The sequence below is a fragment of the Alosa sapidissima genome, chromosome 1 (genome assembly GCF_018492685.1).
Source record: "Alosa sapidissima isolate fAloSap1 chromosome 1, fAloSap1.pri, whole genome shotgun sequence".
Taxonomy (NCBI): Eukaryota; Metazoa; Chordata; class Actinopteri; order Clupeiformes; family Clupeidae; genus Alosa; species Alosa sapidissima.
In genome coordinates this window covers 33,640,280-33,649,670 of record NC_055957.1, presented here as the reverse complement: position 1 = coordinate 33,649,670, position 9,391 = coordinate 33,640,280, and the positions used below count along the sequence as shown (strand labels likewise).

The 9,391-nt window shown below is 41.9% G+C and overlaps 1 protein-coding gene and 1 long non-coding RNA gene across 4 annotated transcripts; both read left to right on the top strand.

Moving 5' to 3' along the window:
• Positions 1-554: 554 nt before the first annotated feature.
• LOC121711275 (fibrous sheath CABYR-binding protein-like) lies at positions 555-6,028 on the top strand. 3 transcript variants are annotated; one of them, XM_042094725.1, is made up of 5 exons: positions 555-1,035; positions 1,188-1,303; positions 4,525-5,407; positions 5,438-5,607; positions 5,737-6,028. In XM_042094725.1, exons 1-5 carry the CDS (start codon positions 633-635, stop codon positions 5,848-5,850), a joined length of 1,686 nt encoding a protein of 561 aa, XP_041950659.1. In that variant the 5' UTR covers positions 555-632; the 3' UTR covers positions 5,851-6,028. The 3 variants fall into 3 exon arrangements, with proteins under 3 accessions (XP_041950659.1, XP_041950668.1, XP_041950651.1); XM_042094734.1 differs by having other exon boundaries at positions 561-1,035; positions 5,597-6,028; XM_042094717.1 differs by having other exon boundaries at positions 561-1,035; positions 5,438-6,028.
• Positions 6,029-7,535: 1,507 nt separating this feature from the next.
• Positions 7,536-9,391, top strand: LOC121711398. Its single transcript, XR_006032307.1, has 4 exons — positions 7,536-7,975; positions 8,549-8,663; positions 8,772-8,910; positions 9,161-9,391. It is a non-coding gene; the product is annotated as an uncharacterized LOC121711398 (long non-coding RNA).

The following is a 9,391-nucleotide window of genomic DNA, read 5'->3' as shown; positions in this document are numbered from 1 at the left end:
CAGAGTGGTTCAGACCAGCCACAAAACAGGGCAGGAACAGACAGCAGCAAACAGTACCCCAGCGTGCACCTTGATGTCAATTTGATGTCAAGAATGAGTCCAGGTTTTGACTACCATGTTATGCATTTATAATTGTATGTCTCTTTGCTCTTTGTGTTTCATAATGTTTTCCACACTGTTTTTTTTAGTGTGAGAGCTCATATGCAGTTGCAAGCAATTAAAGCAGACTATTGAGAGTTGCAACAATTAAAGCAGACTATTGAGAGACTCTAAAAGGCACCTATAGCCATTCACAAGGGGACACAGCCTGAATATTTGATCAAAACAAAAATGTATAGCTTGTCCACTTAGTCCTATAGCTTGTCCTAGTTGATGTAGCCTTCCTAAAACCATTGGGCCAGCTCAGCTGTATCTGTTCAACTGTTATTGAAATTAAAGAGTAGGCCCAGAGCCCTATAATAGGCCTAGACTAAGTGTTCAGCTGCATCGTCAATTAAAACCTGATCAGAGGCTTGGTCACTGGTCTCATTTCAATTGGTGGTAATTGAGTAGGCCTATTTATAAGCTACTGAAAGAGTTGTGAGACCAAGGTTAGTACAGCTCACTGGTTGTGGTCTACCACTTTCATAGAAATGGGGCTTAAACCAAACAGGGGAGTTGTTTTATTTTCCTGTCTCGTATTTCTTTACATTAGCCAAACATGTGGTATAACCCTCGAAATAGTGCACACAGATGAGATGCATCTTGAGAAAAGGTCTGAGAATATCCACACGGGGACAATTGCTTTTGGCACAGGGGATATTTCACTGGGTCGAAATCTGGAATATGAGCGACGATATATTGGAGAAGAAACTGCGGATGTTGGCTCTGTTAACATCCAAGCCGCCGACCCACATCCAGGACTGGTGGGTGGACGAAGCAGCATTGATGACTATAGGGCCTGGCATCGTATGCAACCAAGTTTATTATGTACTAATGACCTCATGAAGTTCTCGGCACAAGGTCCTGGGTGTTCTTCACTCCAGTTAGACAGAGGTAAGAAAAGTATTGGATAACTTGTTTTGCAGTGTACATGGTAACTCTGATCTTGGTAGTCTAATTCAGCTGATTCCTGGCAACCCTTTCATTTTCTGTGTTTGCATCAGTAACTTGAGACCAGATACTCCTTTCTTTTTTCTATTTAACAGGTGGCAAGCCTCTCTCTCTAACCCAGTTACCACAAGACTGTGGCTACTCTGTGAAAAGGACTGCGGTGGGCCTTGTGTTTCTCGCCTCTCTCGATGGTTGTGATATTGTGAAACAGGTAGGCTATAGTGTGACATCACAGGACTGGTTTTTAATTTCCATCATAGTGGGAGTAATGTTAGTCCATAGAGATGCCATCAATCACTACTAAACAAAATCCCTGGATTTCACCCCTTATAAATGCCTTACTTTTGACCTCAATATAATTAAGCCCTTCTATAATGCCCTTCTAAAATTAAGTAGTTTCAGTAGAAATGTGCATAGATTAAGGAGAGAAGCCTGAGTTTTTACCCCTTTTGTGATTTCCCCTTAACCCTGTGTTAAGTTAATTCAGGAATCCCTGAAATGGCACCTTAAAATAAAATGAAGTCCTTGATCACAACAAATAAAGGGTAGCCTTATGGTACACCTTAAATGTATAACATTTTAAGGTAAAATAAAGGGCCTGTTTTACAAATTAAGGGCCACTTAATGAAGCTGTTTTGGCATGTTTTCAGTGGTGATTTGAGGTAAATTGAGTGCATCACATTTCGTAGTGAATCGACAACAAAACCAAGAGAATGCACAGTAAATTAAGTAATTTTTTTTTTTTTTTTTTGTCTGTCTTGCAGCCACTTGTAGGTGACTAATTTGTAAAAGTAGGCCTTTTAAAATCCTTTGTTTGCTAAGTTTAGTATACTCTTTTGATCCTGTGGAAATTTGGTCTCTGCATTTATCCCAATCTGTGAATTAGTGAAACGCACACGGTGAACACACAGTGAGGTGAAGCGCACACACTAATCCTGGCGCAGTGAGCTGCCTGCAACAACAGCGGCGCTGCACCCCCCCGGTAAAAAATGAAAATGCAATATTCTGCTTTAATCGATATCTTCAGTTAAGATGTTCAGAACTGCACCAAATTGTATGTGTGTGATTGACCTGGCATTCTCTGGGGGTATGCCAAGTTTCGTAGAATTTCATCCATGGAGGGGTCAAAAAAAAATTAGGTTGTGTACATTTAGTGACTGTACACTCATTTGCCTGTAGATGGCGGTGCACACATATACACATGCACACACACACACACAGGCACCCACATACTATCGGTATTGGAACGGCCGATACATAATTACAAATTCAGTAGGATTAAAAGAGCCAAAATAAATATTCATCATGGCTGCATTTCCAGTACTGGCGATAAGTAGTCGTTTGTCCACTAGATGGCGCATCATTGCTGTGAGATGTAATTTTGTTGGAAGTTAAAAGTAGGTTGGAAAAACAATGGATGCTTCCTACAAGGACTGTAGTTTACCGCAGAGAACGTCTAATAAGGATAGGACGATGTTCACATGAAATGTAATTCCCATTTCTTCTTGAAGCCGAAATAAATCTGAGGATGTTTATCGGACATGCTTGGTTTTTACTGCAGGTATGTTAATCTTATAATATCAATAAGGACCTAGGTAATGTTACCGTTAGCGTTGGTTGAGTGATGGAGGCCAATTTGATTGATTGCATTTGTAGAAAACTATAAATGCGGTTATACCAAGCAAATTGATAGCAGCACTGTAATTGTATCTTTCGGCTGTCATTTGTTGCAAGTGCTACAAAAATCATTCTGTGCAATGGAAGATTTACCAACGTTACACCGGTCTGTTACAGTCTTGCCTATACATGCGTGAGACTGAGACGCCTGTTTATTTTGTTTTAAGTGCGTGCAGGGCGTGAGGGGGGAGTCGATGTGCTTTGATTCCAGCTTGGTAGTTGTAGTCTGTGAAATTAAAAAGCATGTGTGTGAAGTATCCAAACAATGACGCCTTCATTTCATTGTGGCTGCTTTAGCAACACACCTTAAGATACTGTGTAGAAGCTAACAGCTTTCTATTAGGATCTAGTTTGTTAGTTACAGTTTTGTCATAACTCCCTGATGCATTTTTGCATTTAGAATAGCCAGAGTGTGGATATCTCAATCGGAAAATTAAACAATATCTGGTGCCTATGGACTAGGCTGGGTGAACACAGCCTGATCTGCCCGCTATTTATTTTTAGATTTCTTAAAAGATTGAGCTTGGTCTGGTGAAAGCCAGACTAGCCATGGACCTCAGTTACACAATGCAAGGGAACATGAATCAGCCTATATTTGCACGAACAATAACGGACAACAGCTTTTCAACTTTGGCCCATTAAAATGTGTATGAACAGTCTAGCGACGCATTTCATCAAGGCCCATTTGGACATGTCAGTTATTTGCACCACTGGTTAGATGTAAAACAGCATTTCGTTTCAGACTACTGTTACTTAATTTGTGCATTGACAATAAAGTATTGCATGAACTAAAGATGACTAAAATTTTATGTAGAAGAAGAAACATTCACAAAAAATCCATCCATCCAAAAATGACCTTTTGTTTTTGATAGCTGTTGAAAACGGCATGGAACTGACAGCTGTTCACCATTATGCTGATACCTTTTGCTTTTCCCAAATACAATGTACCCTAAAGGTGTATGTGACCTTTTCCTCAATCCAGTTGCAATGGATGAACTGTGAACTGCCCTACTTGTGATTGTTTAGAGATTTTAAAGGTTTTATAACAATGCTACATCTTCTTTGGCTATTCTACAATCTATTCACCTTTTCAGCACCAGTAGGCTACTTTCTGTGCAGCCGCACACACACACTCAGGCATGCCAAACAAGCATACACAAGTTTCAAGAGTGGGGGATGGAGTAAAATATGGAGTTTTTGAAGTGTGATTTTCTTTTCGCGGAACGGATGTACAGGACTGAGTGGCCGTCATATTTTGTACCGATATGCGGTACATCTAGTTATTTTAACATAAGGTAATGTTGGATAAAGTTTCCTTTGCTATACCAGAAAGTTTTAGCGTTGTCTGCATGGAGCAAGCTCATTTAATAGTCTCTTGATGTATCCTGTTGCCCTCTATTCAGGCTTTTTTTTTTTTGGCATACATTTTATTAATTGATTTCAGTAGCTTGAATTTACAGTTAAGCTTTCCTGGGTGAAGTCCAATTCACTCACCACAGGGGTGGAGGCACAATATTTCTTCGTCTTGGTGTAAAGTGGGTGGTGTTGTATGCATCCCCCATACTGGGTCTAATGGTGATAATTACCTACCATTTGGTCCCTGGCTTGCAAACAGAAATGCGTGCATGTGAGCGTAGAAAGAGTTCACATAGTTGGGTGAAAGGGGCCCCAAGCAATTTAGCCTTTTAATTTATGTGGGACAATTTTCAGTTTTGAGCTTGGAGTATGACTGCATTATTTTATATCTTCCACCAGGGCAATAGCCACTTGCTGCAGATGTTGTGGCACAGCAATCCAGTAACCCTCTCCTGCCCTGTCTCGAGCTCAGACCAAGTCTCTCCAGTTTTATCTACTACTCCAGCTCCAACTACAGAAGCACCAACTACAGAAGCACCTGCCACAGCTGTCAAGCTTCCTCCACAGAATCAACAGTGGATGCATCCGCTCTTTGGAGGCTACTACCACCCATTAATGCCGATGCAGACTCCCCCTCAAACTACAGAAGCACCAACTACAAAAGCGCCAACTACAGAAGCACCTGCCACAGCTGCCGAGCTTCTTCCACAGGATCAACCGCAGCAACAGTGGATGCATCCACTCTTTAGAGGCTACTACCACCCTTTAATCCCTGTGCAGACTCCCCCTCAAACTACAGAAGCGCCTACTACAGAAGCACCTGCCACAGCTGCTGAGTTTCCTCCACAAAATCAACAGTGGATGCATCCCCTCTTTGGAGACTACTACCACCCTTTAATCCCTGTGAAGACTCTCCCTCAAACTACTGTTGCACCAACTACAGAAGCACCAACTACAGAAGCGTCAACTACTGTTGCACCAACTACAGAAGCGCCAACTACAGAAGCACCTGCCACAGCTGCTGAGTTTCCTCCACAAAATCAACAGTGGATGCATCCCCTCTTTGGAGACTACTACCACCCTTTAATCCCTGTGAAGACTCTCCCTCAAACTACTGTTGCACCAACTACAGAAGCGTCAACTACTGTTGCACCAACTACAGAAGCACCTGCCACAGCTGCGGAGTTTTCTCCACAGAATCAACAGTGGATGCATCCCCCCTTTGGAGACGACTACCACCCTTTAATCCCTGTGAAGACTCCCCCTCAAACTACTGTTGCACCAACTACAGAAGCGTCAACTACTGTTGCACCAACTACAGAAGCACCTGCCACAGCTGTGGAGTTTCCTCCACAAAATCAACAGTGGATGCATCCCCTCTTTGGAGACTACTACCACCCTTTAATCCCTGTGAAGACTCTCCCTCAAACTACTGTTGCACCAACTACAGAAGCGTCAACTACTGTTGCACCAACTACAGAAGCACCTGCCACAGCTGCGGAGTTTCCTCCACAGGATCAACAGTGGATGCATCCCCTCTTTGGAGGCTACTACCACCCTTTAATGCCTGTGAAGACTCCTCCTCAAACTACTGTTGCGCCAACTACTGTTGCACCAACTACAGAAGCACCTGCCACAGCTACAGAGTTTCCTCCACAGGATCAACAGTGGATGCATCCCCTCTTTGGAGGCGACTACCACCCTTTAATGCCTGTAAAGGCTTAAACCACTGTTGCACCAACTACAGCTGTCAAGCTTCTACTGAATCAATGAACCACTTATTACAAGTATTCAACAGCACCCCAAAACAGATGCTCTACTCCAAAGCTTTTATTTTGTAACTCCTCAGTCTCTCTTAAAATCATATATGTTATTTAATGCATATATTAAACATGTATTTGGATTTAAGTTGTCAGAGTTCATTTGTTCAAGCTACAGTCAGGGGCTATACTGAAGACTTGCACATGATTTAGAAGTTTAAAATTCTACTGCCATATTTCTTATGCATTTCTGCATGTGCTTGCACAATAATAGATCAAGGTTAACACAATCCAGGTTGAAGTCTGTTTTGTTTCTACTTAAAATGTGCCACAGGCAGGGGTAAGTTAAAATGGTGAAGTGAGTGTCATAGGAAAGTCACAGCGTCACCATCTAATATTTGTGAATATATGTGAAACAAGGGAATAAATATACACTATACCGGTCAAAAGTTTGCGGTCACTTAGAAATTTCCATTCCACTCTCATATAGACAGAATACCAACTGAGAACGGTTGTGGTGTTCGGTTTTTAATCAGGGCAGCAGTTTTCAGATTAGATTATGTGCTTACATAATTGCAAAAGGGTTCTTGACTGTTGTAGAAGGAAATGGCTGATCTTTAATGCAATATCTACATTGATTGCCCTTTATCAGCAACCATTATTTTTAAAAGGCTAACTGAGGAAAACATTGAAGAACCCTTTTGCAATTATGTAAGCACATAATGTAATCTGAAAACTGCTGCCCTGGTTAAAAACAATGCAGCTCAGCTGGTATTCTGTCAATGGAATGGATATTTCTAAGTGACCCCAAAATGTTGACATGTGATTGAGCATGTAAAATTTCATGATGTTTGAAACTTGGCTTTATATCACAATATATTGCTGCAATCTTGTTTTGTTGACTGACTTTTATTGGCTGGTGGTGGGCATTTTATTCAAGACAGATTAAACCTTAGCAGGTGTAAACAAATAAGGGCAAGTGCAGCGCCCTCTATGGACTAAATTTGATCAGATTTGGCGTGCATCCAGAGAATGTATAGGAACGTCACCTATTACCAACAGTCCCGTATTTCCAACCTCTTACGTGTCACTTAATATTTATTTCTATACAAACCAAGATGGCGGATTCCTAAGGAAACGCAAGCACCACACCATAAGTGTATCTAAATTAGCTATGTACCAAAAATTACATTTTACTGTTACTCGAAAAGCTGTAAACAGTGTTGTAAGGCTGCGTGTACAAATCCACTTGGAGCGCCAATGAAATTTTGATTTTGCGACGAGAATTCTCGGTCTAACCGTTGATGTGCCGTGCGAGAGGTTGGAAATAGGCACCCACCAGCCCAACACTAATCTCCGAGCGTTGTAAACAAAATCAGATATTTCAGGCAGTAAAAACCCCGGTAAGAACCAAACTAGATTTATCGTCCCAGATTCAGCACCAATCACTTTTTGTTTGGAGACGACACAACTGCAACATTAAAGCAGAATTAAGACATCTGGGATAAGTTACTGAGCTGCGCTCAATGAATCCAAAACAAGAGCGTACAGGCTTAATTGGTTGCACAACGAGCAAGCCAGGAAGAGGAGACACGGATTCATCAAGCCAGCCCAGATAGCAAGCATAGTCGGCCCGATTCTGGCTGACTGCTGGTAGTGTCGGCTGAGGCACAGTAAACACAGTCGGCCCGATCCTGGCTGAGTGCTGCCACTGTCGGCGGAGTTTCAGGTCGGCTGAGGCACTGTCCCCTTGAATGGGCCGACACTGACACGCAGTAGTTGGGCTGATTACGGAGTGTCTTATTTGGCCCGATTGGGGTTTGATGGGCTACTGCCAGTTTTCGAATCAATCTCGGTAGACGGATTTCATACAGTGTGTGGCCCGATACTTCAGGAACGAACAATGATCAGTATCGCGGCTGTTGGCGACAAAAATGAAACATTTAGCGACAGCCGGACGCTAAACGTACATGGCCCAATTCTGTAAAGTGACTGTCGGCCCATTACATGTGGAAGAGCCACGAGCAGAGCAACTGTTCAGTTTGAAACCAGGACGGCGCGAAACTGTCTCGTTTTGGACACTGCCTGTGGTAAGTAACACTTTACCTTTACCTGTTATTGCATGTAAATCATTATGAATGTACGTAGGCTTATTATTGCAGACAAAGTTTAACAAGTAGCATAACAAGAATGGGTGTTTCAATCTAACCCCCTTGACGATGACGAAGCTAGCGGTAACATAACGTTATGATTTCTTAGCCTACTTTGTTGGCCTACCGTTACCGTTAACGTCAGTGTTGGTGGTTAGTCAAAAACGTTCAGTGCTGTAACGTTAGCTATACATTTTAGAAATAGCTTAACAGTTAACCATTATTGCATGACTTAGCGATTGGTAATTGGGCATTTCATCGTTATCTATCCAACTTCAGGGACTAGGTAGGCAGGACTGAGACTGTATGCCTTAAGAGAGTGTGTGTGTGTGTGTGAGACAGAGAGATGGTAGCAGGGTGGGTCCTGTCCTGGTCATGTAAAGCTCATCAAAATCTGTATTTTAAGGTCGTTCTGTATTTTGTACTGATGGGTTGTTTATGATCATGTAATCATTTTGAACACATATACTTCCATTAACCGTTACTGTGACTTTTTCTAAATGTACACCTCAGAATCCAGGCCACACTGACCAGAGACCTGCACTCCTTTGGAAAAAAAAGGCTACCCGTGTATACATGTGTGAACCATTTCTTGTGTTGGAAAAACAGGAGACCTGAAGAGCTCTTGGTAAGTTGTACATTGATTTAATAGAATAAGTAATACGTTTTTGTTTAGATGAGCCAAATCATAGGAATCAGCTTTCTAGGCCTGTGTTTTGTGATGTGTCATTTTTAGATGCTTTTGGTTTGCCTCATCCATTATGTCAGCAAAGAACAGGAGTGGGCAGGAAACATGCACTGTTGAAAACATGGCCAACCAACTGGAGCACCCACAAGGCTCTTGTGAAGGAAGTCCACAAGCCTTTGTGCTTCAGGTCTGTATGTGTTGACAAATATGTCTTGCTCTTGGTGATTGTCATTGGTAATATATTAGCATTTAACAATCACACAATGTCTTGTTTGCCCAAAATAACTACCAGGGAGGTGTTACCAAGACAGCTGCAGAGTGGCAAGACTGGGCTTTAGTAATATTTTGTCAGACAGTAAAGGATAAATAGTTTAATGTTGAAATCTTGCTTTAGACCTCATAATGATCTTATAATATTCTTTTATACCTAAATGTAGTTTGGAGACACCCCCGGCTGGTAGTGCTGCTGAAACTGGTGGAGGCAACAATGAAGCGGCAACAGAAAGAGAAGGCAGGTGGCAAAGGTTGCTGCTATTGAAAAATACTTTGAGAGTGAGTGTGTGTGCATGTATGTAGCTGGGTAGGTCATGGTACATGGTACAAAAATACAGAATTTAAAGCACTAGCACAACACTTAACTCACAACCCACAACTACTGACAATGGAAT

Bases quoted from the DNA above. Each gene is read 5' to 3' on its own strand.
- LOC121711275 (XM_042094717.1), top strand. From the start codon at position 633: ATGGGGCTTAAACCAAACAGGGGAGTTGTTTTATTTTCCTGTCTCGTA. The intron at 1,036-1,187 runs GTAAGAAAAGTA...TCTATTTAACAG, and splicing joins TTCACTCCAGTTAGACAGAG to GTGGCAAGCCTCTCTCTCTA. The intron at 1,304-4,524 runs GTAGGCTATAGT...ATCTTCCACCAG, and splicing joins GTTGTGATATTGTGAAACAG to GGCAATAGCCACTTGCTGCA.